The sequence below is a fragment of the Oncorhynchus mykiss genome, chromosome 21, assembly GCF_057628025.1.
Source record: "Oncorhynchus mykiss isolate SJ-2025 chromosome 21, ASM5762802v1, whole genome shotgun sequence".
Taxonomy (NCBI): domain Eukaryota; kingdom Metazoa; phylum Chordata; class Actinopteri; order Salmoniformes; family Salmonidae; genus Oncorhynchus; species Oncorhynchus mykiss.
The window spans coordinates 10,517,533-10,536,403 of NC_143042.1; the positions used below are offsets into that span (position 1 = coordinate 10,517,533).

The following is an 18,871-nucleotide window of genomic DNA, read 5'->3' on the forward strand; positions in this document are numbered from 1 at the left end:
GAGGCGCACTGGGAATGGACAAGCAAAATGTTTTGCGCCCCTGCCTTTGTCAAAGTGGGCACTGCTTATCATAGGGCTGCATCAGTGCTCACCTAAAAAGCCCATATGCCACTGGCTGAGAGAAATTATCATTGTTTTTAGGCAGAATTATGGGAGGTTTTATATGTTGCTGTATGTGTGTCTTGGTCAGTTTAGCTCAGAAAATGCCGCCCTCGTCAATCTAACGCCATAGGTGGCCACCTAATCCTGCCTAATGAGCGGGCTGGCCGTGCCAATGATCACTGGAAGGTGGAAACTGACTGGTTTCCATGGATATCAATATGTTACCATAGCATATTACCATAACAATAATAAACAGATAAAGTGATATATGTTCAGAAGTTACATGATATATGACTTTTGAAAAACAATCTCCATTATTCATTATAGTTTTGTCTTGCTAAAAAAACAACCAATAACCAATAATTGTCACAACCTCCGCCGAAGTGGGCTCCTCTCCTGGTTCGGGCGGCGTTCGGAGATCGACGTCACCGGCTTTCCAGCCATCGCAGCTCCATTTTTCATATGTCCATTGGTCTTGTCTTGTTCCATACACACCTGCTTTTCATTTCCCCAATCAATCTATTTAACCCTCTGTTTCCCATCATGTGGTTTGTTCAGGCGCATTACTTTTGTTATTTTCCGTTATTTTTGCACGTATATGTTTTATTGTGCTGTATTTCTGAACGGTATTAAAGTGTGCCTGTTGTCTACACTGCTGTCCTGCACCTGACTTCGCCTCCACTTCACATGCCTAACAATAATAGCATTGCATTTATGCCCCTTTTATTCACGTAATTTAATATTACTTGAAAGTTACAATCGCTTCAGGCTCCCAAGCCCTCAAAAAATCCACAAATAGACCTTACAACCAGCTGTGGAAATCCAATGGATGTGATCATCAACAGCAGCATATTAACTTTTTTCATGAGTAGGTTACGGACTGTTAGCTCTGTGAATGAGACCTGACGCTGGATTCAACATGAGACACATGTAAACTACTTGTCCATAAACTATCATCATAAAGTATAATACCCATTATATCTGTCATTCATTACATGGTGGCATATCTGTTATGTCTCCCTTCCTGCATCCACCATAGAGGTTAAAACCAGTCACTCCCTCACATCTGGCCCAATCCAGGGTATTTCAGACAGTGAAACTGTTCAACTGCTAGACTGGTCGCTGTGGGAGTGAAACTGAGATTTACATAGACAGGGTTGGGTGGTTCTGCTTGTCCCAGAATAGAGCAGCACTGTCACCAGATGTTCACTCTGTTCCCAGTGGGTTGGAGGTAGAAAATACTCTTTGACTATCTTGACGATATGATACCGGTGAAATGATGTGGATCTTGTAAAACAAACATTGCTTAATGTAGGTGTGATCACATCGGTGAGAGTCCAAGATATGTGTCTTTATGAGTCTATACATCAAGCATGGTCAAAAAATGTTCCAAAAATATGAATCAAATTAACCATCACCTACTACATGTGGCTAAACCTGTCATGTTAATCTGTTAACATTGTAGTATCTAGACCTCTCCTGTTAAATGTGCAACAAGAGGAAAAAGAACTCTGGACCACATACAGTGGGGCAAAAAAAGTATTTTGTCAGCCACCAATTGTGCAAGTTCTCCCACTTAAAAAGATGAGAGAGCCCTGTAATTTTCGTCATAGGTACACTTCAACTATGACAGACAAAATGAGAAAAAAAATCCAGAAAATCACGTTGTAGGATTTTTTATTAATTTATTTGCAAATTATGGTGGAAAATAAGTATTTGCTCAATAACCAAAGTTTATCTCAATACTTTGTTATATACCCTTTGTTTGCAATGACAGAGGTCAAACGTTTTCTGTAAGTCTTCACAAGGTTTTCACACACTGTTGCTGGTATTTTGGCCCATTCCTCCATGCAGATCTCCTCTAGAGCAGTGATGTTTTGGGGCTGTTGCTGGGCAACACGGACTTTCAACTTTCTATGGGGTTGAGATCTGGAGACTGGCTAGGCCACTCCAGGACCTTGAAATTCTTCTTACGAAGCCACTCCTTCGTTGCCCGGGCGGTGTGTTTGGGATCATTGTCATGCTGAAAGACCCAGCCACGTTTCATCTTCAATGCCCTTGCTGATGGAAGGAGGTTTTCACTCAAAATCTCACAATACATGGCCCCATTCATTATTTCCTTTACACGGATTAGTCGTCCTGTTCCCTTTGCAGAAAAACAGCCCCAAAGCATGATGTTTCCACCCCATGATTCACAGTAGATATGGTGTTCTTTGGATGCAACTCAGCATTCTTTGTCCTCCAAACACGACGAGTTGAGTTTTTACCAAAAAGTTATATTTTGGTTTCATCTGACCATATGACATTCTCCCAATCTTCTTCTGGATCATCCAAATGCTCTCTAGCAAACTTCAGACGGGCCTGGACATGTACTGGCTTAAGCAGAGGGACATGTCTGGTACTGCAGGATTTGAGTCCCCGGCGGCGTAGTGTGTTACTGATGGTCGGCTTTGTTACTTTGGTCCCAGCTCTCTGCAGGTCATTCACTAGGTCCCCCCGTGTGGTTCTGGGATTTTTGCTCACCGTTCTTGTGATCATTTTGACCCCACGGGGTGAGATCTTGTGTGGAGCCCCAGATCGAGGGAGATTATCAGTGGTCTTGTATGTTTTCCATTTCCTAATAATTGCTCCCACAGTTGATTTCTTCAAACCAAGCTGCTTGCCAATTGCAGATTCAGTCTTCCCAGCCTGGTGCACGTCTACAATTTTGTTTCTGGTGTCCTTTGACAGCTCTTTGGTCTTGGCCATAGTGGAGTTTGGAGTGTGACTGTTTGAGGTTGTGGACAGGTGTCTTTTATACTGATAACAAGTTCAAACAGGTGCCATTAATACAGGTAACGAGTGGAAGACAGAGGAGCCTCTTAAAGAAGAAGTTGCAGGTCTGTGAGAGCCAGAAATACTTATTGTCCACCATAATTTGCAAATAAATTCATTAAAAATCCTACAATGTGATTTTCTGGATTTTTTTCCCTCATTTTGTGTGTCATAGCTGAAGTGTACCTATGATGAAAATTACAGGCCTCTCTAATCTTTTTAAGTGGGAGAACTTGCACAATTGGTGGCAGTCTAAATACTTTTTGCCCCACTGTATACTACACACAGAGACGCATACAAAGCTCTCCCTTGCCCTCCATTTTGCAAATCTGACCATAATTAAATCCTCCTGATTCCTGCTTATGAGCTCAAATTAAAGCAGGAAGCTTTGTATCGGTTCCCCCCTGTATATAGTCTAACTATTGTTATTTTACTGCTGCTCTTTAATTACTTGTTACTTTTATCTCTTATCCGTACCTTTAAAGCTGTGTTGTTGGTTAGGGCTCTCGTAAGTAAGCATTTCTCTGTAAGGTCTACATCTGTTGTATTCGGCGTATGTGATTAGTAACATTTGTTTTGATTTGATTTGCTGGTTGAAGATGATGTGGTTTCAAGTGAGAACATAAATAACTAAGCAATGACATTCAGGCCTGATAGTTTTAAAGGAAACTGTGAATCAGGCTTGATTACTGTATGTCTATACCATTCAACAACATTTAAGACTGCAGTCAAATTATTAAAAGAGACAACAGAAATATGTGTTCCAAAGGGAAATCTTTATTTTCATCTATTCATCAAAGCATCAAAGCAAACATTCCTACAGTATCTAATAGTAACAAAACAGAACTCATCAAATCTAATACCGATTCAATCTCAGTCTACAGAGAGGACTGACGCATGAACTCAAGCAAAGCCCCCTGTTACTCGACATGTCAGTGATCAAAAGACAGAGAACATCTGATCTCAGAACAGAGTCAAAGCAGAGGAACCAGCAGCCTCTCTCCACAGGGGTGTGTGACTAGGGGGCCTAACAGTCAGCCCTCCTCAAGGTCTTGGTGACTGGAGTCTGGGAATTCTGCTGAGCTTCACAGGTCACCTCTCCTGCCTTGGTCCACTCCAGGCCAGTGAGAGTCAGGGTGCTGCTCCAGCTGTACAGGCCATCCTTCTCCAGGACCCTAGAACTGGTCTCCTGCTTCTGGCTGGTCCCGTCCACTTTCCATCTTATGGTCCAGTCTGAGGGGAAGCCCTTGTTGGCCAGACACGTCAGTGTGGCTGTTGTTGTACTGGACAGCTCCTCACTAGAGGGGGGCAGGACGGCGAGGGTGGGGGCACTGTTACCTGGAAAAAACAGAATACATCAACTAAGTAATTACAACAAGTACAGCAACACTAAGAGATTATCTCCATTAAGGTCCACAACCAAATAAAGGTAATTGGAAATGCCCTCTAAATATGAATGTAGAAGTTGGATTATTTAAAAGATGTGGAGAAAACACTAAAGTAATAGGATACAAAGCAGATTTATGAACCAAACAAGTATAAAGTGGTTAAATAACTAGAGTTACTAGTCATATGGTGTCAGTTATACATGTTATACAGATATTGTTTAGGAATGGATCTGATCAGAACAACCTACTCATATTCTTTGTCTTTGTCTTCACACTAACAGTGAAGTCTACCACGAATACAACGCAACAATGATGAATACTATATACAATACTATTCGTTTTTATACCACAATTAGGTGTAATATTATGCAATTTTACAAATCAGACATTCAAATAAACCTACAATTTATCATTTTGAGTCAATAAATATTTATTTGAAAGAAGGCTCACTCAAAATCTACATTTAACCAAAAATATTTGAGTTAAAGATAATAAAAATATAAATAAAGAATGGCACACAAACAGTAATACACAATGCAACAACCATATTCCATATTATTAAATAGTTATCATACTGGAACTCTCCTCTGCAATCCATCAAACCACACATTTAACTAAACACCTACATTTGAACATGTTATTTAAATAACATTTCATTTGAAAGAAGGCTTTGTCAAAAGTAATACAAAAAATATATTTTTTTAGGAAGGAAAATATGAAAAATCGCAATATATTCTTATAGAAGAAGTTTCACAGAGTAAAATACCCCCAAAAAGAATCAGAAAGAAATATCAAAGAGCGTGTTACTTACTTCCAACATCTAGTCTGGTGCCGCTACCAAAAGTGTACCACAGTGATACAATCCCTATTACTGCTGGTACAACAACCTCCTGCATGTTTGGCACTCTTCATTTCATTAGACTGTGGTTCAAATAATTAACTCTACTATAGTATGAATACATTTCAGAAATGAATTATTCTACTCAATTAGAAATAAAGTGTTTTTCATGTTGATTTCCTTAACATGGACCAAACCTGACTTTTTCTTGTACATCTCCTACTACTGTAGGTGCAGCATGTTTATTCATACAACTAATCTAAAATGTAGGCAAATCAGTTTCATAGTTTAAAGGCAGGTCAGATTTGATTAGATGTAATAACATTCATATTAAAAGTGGCCATAGTATGTGTAGGCCTTGTGTATTTTGTATAAATCATCTAAAAAAGTTCATTTGAAAAATCCTCAATATCAAGTCAAAATGTATAGAGAAATTGAAACACAACATCAAAAGTTGAATAAATAGTTTGTAATAAATCATTTGGACTTTACTTACTTCCAACATCAAGTCTGGTGCCGCTACCAAAAGTACACCACAGTGATACAATCACTATTACTGCTGGTACAAAAACCTCTCTGTGTTGTGATGCTGCAGCTGTTACAGTGAAGATCACTCATACAGAATCATAATCAACACAGATACACTTTAACATCTTCCAGGTAGAACAAACACTTCATATTAGCTGTTTCTAGATAATACAAATATGAATTGTATCTTAAATCCAGATATGAGTCATTTTTCCTTCCTCTGTGTATCAGGTTCTCCTAGTCTGGAGGTACAGTCCAGCATTAGATCAGTGTTGCTAGTATTCCTCCATATTGTCCATATGAAAGACAACAGCAGCAGCAGTAGTGATAGTGATCCATGTTGTATATTCCTTTATTAAACATGTTGATCTCAGATTTAACAGTGGTGGTAAAGTCACAGAGGACAGACAACACTACCAGAGGAATCCCACCAGCTTTAGTTTAGAGAAGTGTTCACTAACTGATTAGAGGAACTTACATGAGAGACCGAACATGAGTGAACAGACAGTTCATTATATCTGATCATCATCAGAATAATAATATAATGGTGGTGTGACATAAAAGTTACCATACATTAGTTATCAGATAAAACAGTTGCTGTTTGATGTTGTAAAAGGGGCAGCAGGTAGCTAGCGGTTAGAGTTGGCAACGGCAGACCCTGGCCGTGACCCCACTCTCCGAGGTTGTCTCAGGGGGAGTTGGGATATGCAAAAATAAATAATTCCAATTCACACTTGGGCATAAAAATGTGTGAAATAAGACACATTTAATTACCCACCTAATTATTATAAAATAAATCTCAAAATGTATTCTGATGGGATACTACTTGGAACCTGAAATAGATTTGAAACATTAATTTGCATAATGCATCTGCTCCACTGCTCTAATAGTGTTTATATCCCTGTGAGTTGAACACTTCATGACTGAGAGCTGTTCTTCATGACAACAGAACCCACAACAACCATGACTTTTATCACCATATTCATCTGGACATTTGTTTTCTACATACAAGGTTACAATTTTGAGAATGTATTGTTGAAAATGAATTAAATCTACAGTGTTTACATGTATCAATGTTAATATTTCTATTCAGAACTATTCATTACTATATGTAATATTTAATTCATACAAATGCTTTTACTATATTTTTCAGAATCCAGAGGACAGTACGTTGTGACACAGACTCCGGTAGTGAAAGCTGTTCTCCCAGAACAGACAGTCTCTCTGAACTGTAAAACCAGCAGTAATGTGTATTCTAATAACTACCTAGCCTGGTACCAACAGAAACCTGGAGGAGCTCCTCAACTCCTTATTTACTCAGCTACAACACTTCAGTCTGGGACTCCATCTAGATTCAGTGGCAGTGGATCTGGGAGTGACTTCACTCTGACCATCAGTGGAGTCCAGGCTGAAGATGCAGGAGATTACTACTGTCAGAGTTTACACTACCCCAACAGTGTCTGGGTGTTCACACAGTGATACAGAGCCGTACAAAAACCTCCCTCAGTCAGACTGTACAGTGACTGTACTGATACAGCTGGGACCTACTGCAGGTGCTGAGGGGAGGAGATGATCCAGTACAATGACTTGTGTAGTAGACCTGAACAACAATAGAGTCAAACCAAAGCTATGTCTAGAAGACCTTACATCATAACTGATCACTAAATGTTTCTCCTGAACATTAACTACATGTTGACTCTGTTAAGTAACCATCAACCAATCTGAATGGAGATATTGTGCAATTATCAAAACCCCTAAAGATGACTTGTGTTTTGAAAAGCTAGAATTCAATCAACATGATTCAAAGAGATACAATAAAGCCACTAAACATTACCCATACATCCTCCCTCACACTACTGTGGTAGTTCCAGAGAGCAGCAGGTGATGCAGGAGACTAGAGACGTCAGAGCTCTGGAGATCTCCCTTTTAGATCAGTCAGTCAGCTGCATCACAGACTGCAGTTACTGAGCCTGACCACTGGAGGGAGACATACTACTATCTGGTCTAATAACACAGTAATAACAATATGCTCCATTTGTAGATGTCTATAATCATTGCATCAGTCCTCATTCAGCACTTATATCAGAAACCATGTCAGTGATTACATAGCTATCAGGTTTCTACATCACACAACATTTATTAATAACATCTGACTGTCCAGGAAGAGTATTTCAGTGAAAAAGCCAGAGGAGGTGTTATATATGGCCAATATACCGTGGCCAAAGGCTGTTCTTAAGCACAACGCAACACGGTGTGTCTGGACACAGCCCTTAGACAGGTATATTGGCCATATATCACAAACACCCAAGGTTCTTTATTTATATTATAAACTGGTTACCAACATAATTAGAGCAGTATAAATAAAAGTTGTTTTCATACCCATGGTACACGGTTTCATAGACCACGGCTGTCAGCCAGTCATCGTTCAGGGCTCGAAACACCCAGTTTATTATTACATATTAGACACTTTGATTTGAGATATTATAACAGGATTATAAACCCACTTAAACAATCTAAGGTTCTGTCAAGTTATAACCTCTCTCCTGCTACGCCTGGCTAGAATCTTCCAGAACATTCCCAGCCTTTGATTGAGCCCAGATGAGGCTTGTTTACCATTCAAGGCCATGACTGGCTGGACAATCAGCCTCAACCATTAAAATGCTGCTGTTCACACAGATCCCGTCAACTACATTATCCCTGTGGCACCAAAAAGTATGTTTGAATAGTAAGGACACTTTGCATAGACAGCACATGCTTCAGTGCTCTGGGAGTGTTTATATCCCTGTGAGTTTAACACTTCATGACTGAGAGCTGTTCTTCATGACAACAGAACCCACAACAACCATGACTTTTATCACCGTATTCATCTGGACACTTGTTTTCTGCTTCCAAGGTTACAATTTTTTGAATGATTTAAATTTACACTATCGACATGTATATCAATGTTACTAATTCTTTCAAAATGATTGATTATTAAATGTAATACTTCATTCATATAGATGTTTTAATTATATTTTTCAGAATCCAGAGGACAGTACGTTGTGACTCAAACTCCTTCAGTGGAAGCTGCTCTCCCAGGACAGCAAATCTCTCTGAACTGTAAAATCAGCAGTAATGTGTATTCTAATAACTATCTAGCCTGGTAGCAACAGAAACCTGGAGGAGCTCCTAAACTCCTTATTTACCATGCTACAACACTTCAGTCTGGGACTCCATCTAGATTCAGTGGCAGTGGATCTGGGAGTGACTTCACTCTGACCATCAGTGGAGTCCAGGCTGAAGATGCAGGAGATTACTACTGTCAGAGTGCACACTACTCCAACAGTTTCTGGGTGTTCACACAGTGATACAGAGTCGTACAAAAACCTCCCTCAGTCAGACACCACTATGGTAGTTCCAGAGAGCAGCCAGCTCTGGAGATCTCCCTTTTAGATAAGTTGGGCTACCGAGTGGCGCAGCAGTCTAAGGCACTGCATCTCAATGCTAGAGGCGTCACTACAGATGCTGGTTTGATCCCGGGCTGAATCACAAACAGCAGTGATTGGGAGTCATAGTAAAAAATTATTTGTTCTTAACTGACTTGCCTACATAGTACATTTAAAAATATATATATTTATATATTTTTAAATGAAGTCAGTCAGCAGCATTTAAGTCTTTGAATGCCAAGTTAACAAACAGATCACTGACCATTTCGAATCCCACCGTACCTTCTCCGCTGTGCAATCCGGTTTCCGAGCTGGTCATGGGTGCACCTCAGCCACGCTCAAGGTACTAAACGATATCATAACCGCCATCGATAGAAGACAGTACTGTGCAGCCGTCTTCATCGACCTGGCCAAGGCTTTCGACTCTGTCAATACATTAAAATACTCTTATTGGCAGACTCAACAGCCTTGGTTTCTCAAATGACTGCCTCTCCTGGTTCACCAACTACTTCTCAGATAGAGTTCAGTGTGTCAAATCGGAAGGCCTGTTGTCCGGACCTCTGGCAGTCTCTATGGGGGTGCTACAGGGTTCAATTCTCGGGCCGACTCTTTTCTCTGTATATATCAAAGATGTCGCTCTTGCTGCGGGTTATTCCTTGATCCAGATGACACCATTCTGTATACATCTGGCCCTTATTTGGACACTGTGTGAACAAACCTCCAAACAAGCTTCAATTCCATACAACACTCCTTCCGTGGCCTCCAACTGCTCTTAAAAGCTCATAAAACTAAATGTGTGCTCTTCAACCCATTGCTGCCCACACCCGCCCGTGCGACTAGCATCACTACTCTGGACAGTTCTGAATTAGAATATGTGGACAACTACAAATACCTAGGTGCAAGGCTGGACTGTAAACTCTCCTTCCAGACTCATATTAAACATTTCCAATCCAAAATTAAATCCAGAATCGGCTTCCTATTTCACAACAAAGCCTCCTTCACGCACACTGCCAAACTGACTATCCTACCGATCCTCAGCTTCAGCAATGTAATTTACAAAATAGCTTCCAACACTACTCAGAAAACTGGATGCAGTCTTTCACAGTGTCATCCATTATGTCACCAAAGCCCCATATACCACCCATAACCGCGACCTGAATGCTCTCGTCGGCTGGCCCTCGCTACATATTTGTCGCCAGACCCACTGGCTCCAGGTCATCTACAAGTCTTAGCTAGGTAAAGCTCTGCCTTATCTCAGCTCACTGGTCACCATAACAACACCCACCCGTAGCACGCACTCCAACAAGTATATCTCACTGGTCATCCCCAAAGTCGCCTTTCCTTCCAGTTCTCTGCTGCCAATGACTGGAGCGAATTGAAAAAATATCTGTAGATGGAATCTTATATCTCCCTCTCTAACTTTAAGCACCAGCTGTCAGAGCAGCTCACAGATCACTGCACCTGTACATAGCCCATCTGTAAATAGCCCATCCAACTACCTCATCCCCATTTTATTACTTAGGGTTGAGCCTGACTCCCATGGTAAAGCTGACTTTGGGCAGGAGTGTCACTACTGTCAAGGTTCAGGTCATTGGAAAAACGAATGTCCACCTCTCAGGTCAAAGGGTGCTTACGCTAAATCCAAGCCTACCGCGTTAGCTGCACCTGTTCCACATCAGTTCACTCATGACTCATTTCCTCAGGCCCAGGAGAATGTGAAAGTCCATATTGATCCAGACTATTTACCTTTCATTACGGAAGGTTTTGTGTCTATGTTAGGAAGTAAAGACCTAGTGCCAGTAAAGATCCTGAGAGACACGGGTGCCTCTGAATCATTTGTGTTGGAATCTGTGTTACCCTTTTCTGCTAAGACTGATTCGGGGAATAGTGTTCTAATTAGGGGAATAGGTTTGAACACTCTGTCAGTTCCATTGCATAAACTGATGTTGGATTGTGGGCTGGTGAAGGGTGAAGTTGTTGTGGGGGTGCGTCCTTCGTTGCCTATTGAGGGTATCAACGTTATCCTTGGGAATAACTTGGCTGGTGAGCGTGTATGGCCTGTCGTGTTTCCATCTCTAGTGGTTTCCACTAAGCCGTCATTTGTTGGGATTCCTGATGAGTGTGTACAGAGTTTCCCAGAGGTGTTCTCTGCGTGTACACGTTCTATGAGCCGTGGCGAATTGGTCACTGCGCTGACTAATGATAATAATACAAAGAAGTATGTCACTGTTTTCCCTGTTATTCCATTATCTGTAACCCGTTCAGATCTAATTAATGCGCAACGGGATGACCCCACGTTAGAAGAGTTGAGTGACCAAATTGTGCCTGTAGAACAGTTGGGAGATTTTCTCCAAGAGGATGTCCTGATGAGAAAGTGGGTGTCTCATGATAATTGTTTTCTGGGGGAGGCAATTAGTCAGGTTGTTGTACCAGTTAAGCTTCGTGAGTTGGTGTTGGAAACTTCCCACAGCGATGTTGCTGGACATATGGGGGTGAGGAAAACCTACAATCGCATTTTAAGACATTTCTTTTGGCCTAAATTAAAGAGGGATGTTTCTGATTTTATCAAAACTTGTCACACCTGTCAATTAACTGGTAAGCCTAATCAAGCTATTAACCGGTACCATTGTTTCCTATTCCTGTACTCAGCCAACCTTTTGAGTATTTGATTATTGACTGTGTGGGTCACTCTCCGATCTATCACAACTAAATCTGTGTTAAAAGCTTTGACTCAGTTTCTCTCATTGTTTGGAATCCCTAAGGTCATTCAGAGAGATCAAGGATCTAATTTCATCTCTAATCTGTTTAGTCAGGTTCTTCAACAGCTCCATATTAAACACAATTTGTTTAAAAAAAGTCAAGGAGCACTGGAACGTTTCCATCAAACTCTTAAGTCTTTGTTGAGAGCTTATTGTACTGAGATGGATAAGGATTGGGAGGAGGGGTTGCCTTGGTTACTGTTAGCCGCTAGGGAGGTTTCACAGGAGAGCACGGGTTTCAGTCCAAATGACCTTGTGTTTGGACATAGGGTGCGTGGACTTTTGTCTGTTCTCCAGGATGACTGGAAGTCTCCCGAGCCTCCTCAGTCCCTGTTATCGTATGTGTGTGATTTCCGGCGACGGCTGTATGCCGCTGATGAAATGGCTAAAGAGGAGTTATCATCTTCACAGGAGAGGATGAAGGGCATATTTGATATCCGAGCTGAGTCTCGTCACTTTAGTCCGGGTGACCAGGTTCTTGCTCTGCTGCCAATTGTTGGTTCTCCTTTTCAAGCCAAGTTTCAAGGTCCATATACAGTGTTGCGCCAGTACACTGAGCAAAATTATCTAGTGGCCACTCCAGAACGGAGGAAAGCACACCAGCTGTGCCATGTAAATCTGTTAAAACCCTATTATGCACGTTCCTCTGAGACTGAACAGTGGGATTCTGCAGAGGACGCTAAACCTGTTCTTTTGGCTGATACCGTTGTTTCCTTGGGTTCTTGTCGTGCTAGATCTGTGTATGAGGAGAAAGATGTTCCTGGTCCTGACGATTGTATATTGCAGGGTAGATTGAAAAATTCAGAAACACTGGATATCTTAGACAGTCTTCTCACTCACCTACCTATTGATGGGCGGAAAGAGATGGTTGGTCTGATTCAGAGATTTCCAGGTTTGTTTTCTGATACACCTACACGTACAAACTTAATGGAACATGATATTGACATTGGAAATGCTGACCCCATTCGTCAGCGGTTCTATAGAGTTTCTTCAGAGAAACTACGTTGTCTGGATGCTGAGGTCAAGTACATGCTGGAGAGTAAGATAGCAGAGCCTTCTTTCTCCAGTTGGGCTTCTCCCTGTATCTTGGTCAGTAAACCGAATGGAACAAACCGATTTTGTACCTACCGTAAGGTAAACAGTGTCACAAAGCCAGATTTATTTCCTCTTCCTCGGATGGAGGACTGTGTTGATCAAGTCGGTGCAGCTAAGTTTGTGAGCAAATTTGACCTGTTAAAAGGCTATTGGCAGGTGCCACTGACGACTAGGGCACGTGAAATCTCTGCCTTTATTACACCCTTTGGTCTGTACTCGTATTCGGTTATGAGTTTCGGTCTGCGTAATGCACCTGCGACTTTTCAGCGACTTATGAACAGGGTTGTCGCCGGTCTGACCGGGTGCGCTGTTTATTTGGACGATGTAGTGATATATGCAGATACTTGGGAAGAACATCTGTCCCGTATTCAAGTCTTGGTCGACCGTCTGGCTGCGGCTCGCCTCACAATCAATCTGGCTAAATGTGAGTTTTCTCAGGCAACCGTTACATACCTTGGAAAAGTGGTTGGGCAGGGTGAAGTGTGTCCTGTTCGGGCTAAAGTGGTGGCTATTGATGCTTTTCCATCACCAACTGCTAAAAAGGAACTGATGCGTTTCTTGGGCATGATTGGTTATTACCATAGTTTTTGTAGTAACTTCTCTACTGTGGTCGCTCCCTTGACGGATATGCTGAAAGCTAAGGCTGTTTACGTTTGGTCTACTCGTTGTCAACACGCTTTTGAAGATGCAAAGAGGTTGCTTACCTCAACTCCGGTGCTGGCTGCTCCTCGCATGGATTTGTCATTTACCTTGCAGGTGGATGCTAGTCATGTGGGGGTAGGTGCAGTTTTGCTGCGAGCAGATGTGTCTGGGGTTGAGAGGCCTGTTAGTTTCTTTTCCAAAAAGTTTAATGATTATCAGTTGAATTATTCGGTTATTGAAAAGGAAGCGCTAGCACTCATTTGGGCGCTACAACACTTCGAAGTGTATGTCGGGTCGGGGGCAGTACCTATTGTGGTCTACACCGACCATAACCCCCTCACTTTTTTGAGGTCCATGATGTGTCCACCAGAGGATAATGCGATGGTGTTTATTTTTACAATCTTTCCATCTCGATGTGCGGCACATCAGGGGGAATGAAAACGTGATTGCTGATGCGCTCTCTCGTGCACCCTGTTCCTAAATGTTTACGTGACTGACCATTGTTTTGTATTGTCATGTTCTCTCTGTCCTGTCTTTTCCCTCCTGGTCTTGTTTCCTTCTTTCCTCTTAAATGTTGCTTCCTGTGCGAAGGTTGCTGAGGTTTGGGGAGGAGGTTGGCTGGGGCAAATTGTAAGTGTAACACATAACCCCTCACCAATTTGGGACGCAGGAGGCTGTGTCAATTTGGGACTGCAGGGGCTGGTATGTTGTTCCGGGGTCCTTGTTGGTCCCCGGTTTTATGGGGGGGAATGTGACGACCCTCCCACTCTGTCTGCCGTATTCTGTCTTTGTTTTTGTTTCCTTATTAGGATGCCGGTGGGCGGAGTTGAGAGGGTCGTCAGCTACATGGGCCCAGGTGTTTCCCAGGATAAATACACCACTTCCCCATTCATGGGGTAGACTCTCTCCATGCAGACACATTTGTAGATTGTGTTGTGGTTCTTGGTGGCCTTTTGTTGTTTGCTTTGGCACCTTTCAACACCCTGCATTATCACATTCATGCATGCAAAACACTCACTTACACTACTGATTACACACATCATTGTATATTTTCCTTAGTTGCTTTAGTTAATAAATGTATATTTTGTTACTCCTTATCTCCACGTTGTCTCCCTTTGTTACGGGCTTTGAGCCGGTTCGTGACAATCTCATTACACTTTTTTACATTTTATCTCTGTCCTGTAGGTGACAGAAAATCCACATACTCTTTCTACCATATCCTATATCCCTGACATGATTTATGTTACATGATTATTTTCGACGGAACGTTGGTGGAACGCCGCAGCGATGTGTCTCTCCAAGAGCACCCTGGAGAGGCGCACTGGGAATGGACAAGCAAAATGTTTTGCGCCCCTGCCTTTGTCAAAGTGGGCACTGCTTATCATAGGGCTGCATCAGCGCTCACCTAAAAAGCCCATATGCCACTGGCTGAGAGAAATTATCATTGTTTTTAGGCAGAATTATGGGAGGTTTTATATGTTGCTGTATGTGTGTACTGGTCAGTTTAGCTCAGAAAATGCCGCCCTCGTCAATCTAACGCCATAGGCGGCCACCTAATCCTGCCTAATGAGCGGGCTGGCCGTGCCAATGATCACTGGAAGGTGGAAACTGACTGGTTTCCATGGATATCAATATGTTACCATAGCATATTACCATAACAATAATAAACAGATAAAGTGATATATGTTCAGAAGTTACATGATATATGACTTTTAAAAATCTCCATTATTCATTATAGTTTTGTCTTGCTAAAAAACAACCAATAACCAATAATAGCATTGTATTTATGCCCCTTTTATTCACGTAATTTAATATTACTTGAAAGTTACAATCGCTTCAGGCTCCCAAGCCCTCAAAAAATCCACAAATAGACCTTACAACCAGCTGTGGAAATCCAATGGATGTGATCATCAACAGCAGCATATTAACTTTTTTCATGAGTAGGTTACGGACTGTTAGCTCTGTGAATGAGACCTGACGCTGGATTCAACATGAGACACATGTAAACTATCATCATGAAGTATAATACCCATTATATCTGTCATTCATTACATGTTGGCATATCTGTTATGTCTCCCTTCCTGAATCCACCATAGAGGTTAAAACCAGTCCACTCCCTCACATCTGGCCCAATCCAGGGTATTTCAGACAGTGAAACTGTTCATCTGCTAGACCGGTAGCTGTGGGAGTGAAACTGAGATTTACATAGACAGGGTTGGGTGGTTCTGCTTGTTCCAGAATAGAGCAGCACTGTCACCAGATGTTCACTCTGTTCCCAGGGGGTTGGAGGTAGAGAAGACTATATCTTGAAGATGTGATACATTTGTCCACATAATATTAAATGTATTGCAATTAAGCAAAATACAGGAATGATCACATTGGTGAGAGTCCGACATATCGAACAAATGTTCAATAGCATTAGACTAAGTCTATAAATCAAGCAGGTTAAAAAACTTTCCAAGAAAGATGAATAAGGAGTACCATGTACTACATGTGTCTTGACCTCTCCTGTTAATCTGTTAACATTGTATTATCTAGACCTCTCCTGTTAATCTGTTAACATTGTATTATCTAGAACTCTCCTGTTAATCTGTTAACATTGTAGTATCTAGAACTCTCCTGTTAATCTGTTAACATTGTATTATCTAGAACTCTCCTGTTAATCTGTTAACACTGTATTATCTAGAACTCTCCTGTTAATCTGTTAACATTGTATTGTCTAGAACTCTCCTGTTAATCTGTTAACACTGTATTATCTAGAACTCTCCTGTTAATCTGTTAACATTGTATTGTCTAGAACTCTCCTGTTAATCTGTTAACATTGTATTATCTAGAACTCTCCTGTTAATCTGTTAACATTGTAGTATCTAGACCTCTCCTGTTAATCTGTTAACATTGTATTATCTAGACCTCTCCTGTTAATCTGTTAACATTGTATTATCTAGAACTCTCCTGTTAATCTGTTAACATTGTATTGTCTAGAACTCTCCTGTTAATCTGTTAACATTGTATTATCTAGAGCTCTCCTGTTAACATTGTATTATCTAGACCTCTCCTGTTAACATTGCATTATCTAGACCTCTCCTGTTAACATTGTAGTATCTAGACCTCTCCTGTGAAAATAGTAGTATATTGTGTTAGTATGAACTACTGGTTGATGACGATTTGGTTAGAACATAAATAACTAATCAATGAGGTTTAGATCTGATAGTTTCATAGAAACTGTGAATCCGGCTTTATGAATATGTTGCTATATCATTCAACAATATTTAAGATTAAAGTCTATTTGGGTTTATTGAAAGAGACAAGGGCAATATTTGTTCCAAAGGGAAATCTTTATTTTTATCAAAGCAAACATTCCTACAGTATCTAATATTAATAAAACAGAACACATCACATCTAACACTGATACAACCTCAGTCTACAGAGTGGATTGACACATTAACTCAAGCAAAGCCCCCTGTTAGTCTACATGTCAGTGATGAACAAGACATAGAATATCTGATCTCAGAACAGAATCAAATCAGAGGAACCAGCAGCCTCCCTCCACAGGGGTGTGTGACTGAGGGGTCCTACCCAGAACAGTCAGCCTTCCTCAGGGTCTTGGTGACTGGAGTCTGGGATTTCTGCTGGGCTTCACAGGTCACCTCTCCTGCCTTGGTCCACTCCAGGCCAGTGAGAGTCAGGGTGCTGCTCCAGCTGTACAGGCCATCCTTCTCCAGGACCCCGGGACTGGTCTTCTGGTTGTTGCTGGTCCCGTCCACTTTCCAGCTCAAGGTCCAGTCTGAGGGGAAGCCCTTGTTGGCCAGACACGTCAGTGTGGCTGTTGTTGTACTGGACAGCTCCTCACTAGAGGGGGGCAGGACGGTGAGGGTGGGGGCACTGTTACCTGTAAACAAACAGAACACATCAACTAAGTAACTACATCAAGTACAACAACACTAAGAGATCATCTCCATTAAGGTCCACAACCAAATAAAGGTAATTGGAAATGCCATCTAAATATGAATGTAGAAGTTGGATTGTTGAAAAGATTTGGAAAAAACACAAAAGTAATTGATACAAAGCAGATTTATGAACCAAACAAGTATAAAGTGGTTAAATAACTAGAGTTACTAGTCATATGGTGTCAGTTATACATGTTATACAGATATTGTTTAGGAATGGATCTGATCAGAACAACCTACTTATATTCTTTGTCTTTGTCTTCACACTAACAGTGAAGTCTACCATCAATACAACGCAACAATGATGAATACTATATACAATACTATTAGTTTTTATACCACAATTAGGTGTAATATTATGCAATTTTACAAATCAGACATTCAAATAAACCTACAATTTATCATTTTGAGTCAATAAATATTTATTTGAAAGAAGGCTCATTCAAAATCTACATTTAACCAAAAATATTTGAGTTAAAGATAATAAAAATATAAATAAAGAATGGCACACAAACAGTAATACACAATGCAACAACTCTATTCCATATTATTAAATAGTTATCATACTGGAACTCTCCTCTGCAATCCATCAAACCACACATTTAAATAAACACCTACATTTGAACATGTTATTTAAATAACATTTCATTTGAAAGAAGGCTTTGTCAAAAGTAATACAAAAAATATATTTTTTTAGGAAGGAAAATATGAAAAATCGCAATATATTCATATAGACGAAGTTTCACAGAGTAAAATACCCCCAAAAAGAATCAGAAAGAAATATCAAAGAGCGTGTTACTTACTTCCAACATCTAGTCTGGTGCCGCTACCAAAAGTGTACCACAGTGATACAATCCCTATTACTGCTGGTACAACAACCTCCTGCATGTTTGGCACTCTTCATTTCATTAGACTGTGGTTCAAATAATTAACTCTACTATAGTATGAATACATTTCAGAAATGAATTATTCTACTCAATTAGAAATAAAGTGTTTTTCATGTTGATTTCCTTAACATGGACCAAACCTGACTTTTTCTTGTACATCTCCTACTACTGTAGGTGCAGCATGTTTATTCATACAACTAATCTCAAATGTAGGCTAATCACTTTCATAGTTTAAAGGCAGGTCAGATTTGATTAGATGTAATAACATTCATATTCAAATTGGCCATAGTATGTGTAGGCCTTGTGCATTTTGTTTAAATCATCTAAAAAAGTCAATTTGAAAAATCCTCAATATCAAGGCAAAATGTATAGAGAAATTGAAACACGACATCAAAAGTTGAATAAATAGTTTGGAATAAATAATTTGTTCTTTACTTACTTCCAAC

General features: G+C 40.7%; 2 gene segments (V, D, J or C); both read right to left on the minus strand.

Moving 5' to 3' along the window:
- Positions 1-3,673: 3,673 nt before the first annotated feature.
- Positions 3,674-5,403, minus strand: LOC149972978 (Ig kappa-b4 chain C region-like). The segment is given in 2 exon segments: positions 3,674-4,254; positions 5,116-5,403. Coding segments are annotated over 2 exon segments (396 nt in total).
- Positions 5,404-16,907: 11,504 nt separating this feature from the next.
- On the minus strand, positions 16,908-18,805 carry LOC110499924 (Ig kappa-b4 chain C region-like). The segment is given in 2 exon segments: positions 16,908-17,480; positions 18,342-18,805. Coding segments are annotated over 2 exon segments (402 nt in total).
- Between the last annotated feature and the right edge of the window lie 66 nt (positions 18,806-18,871).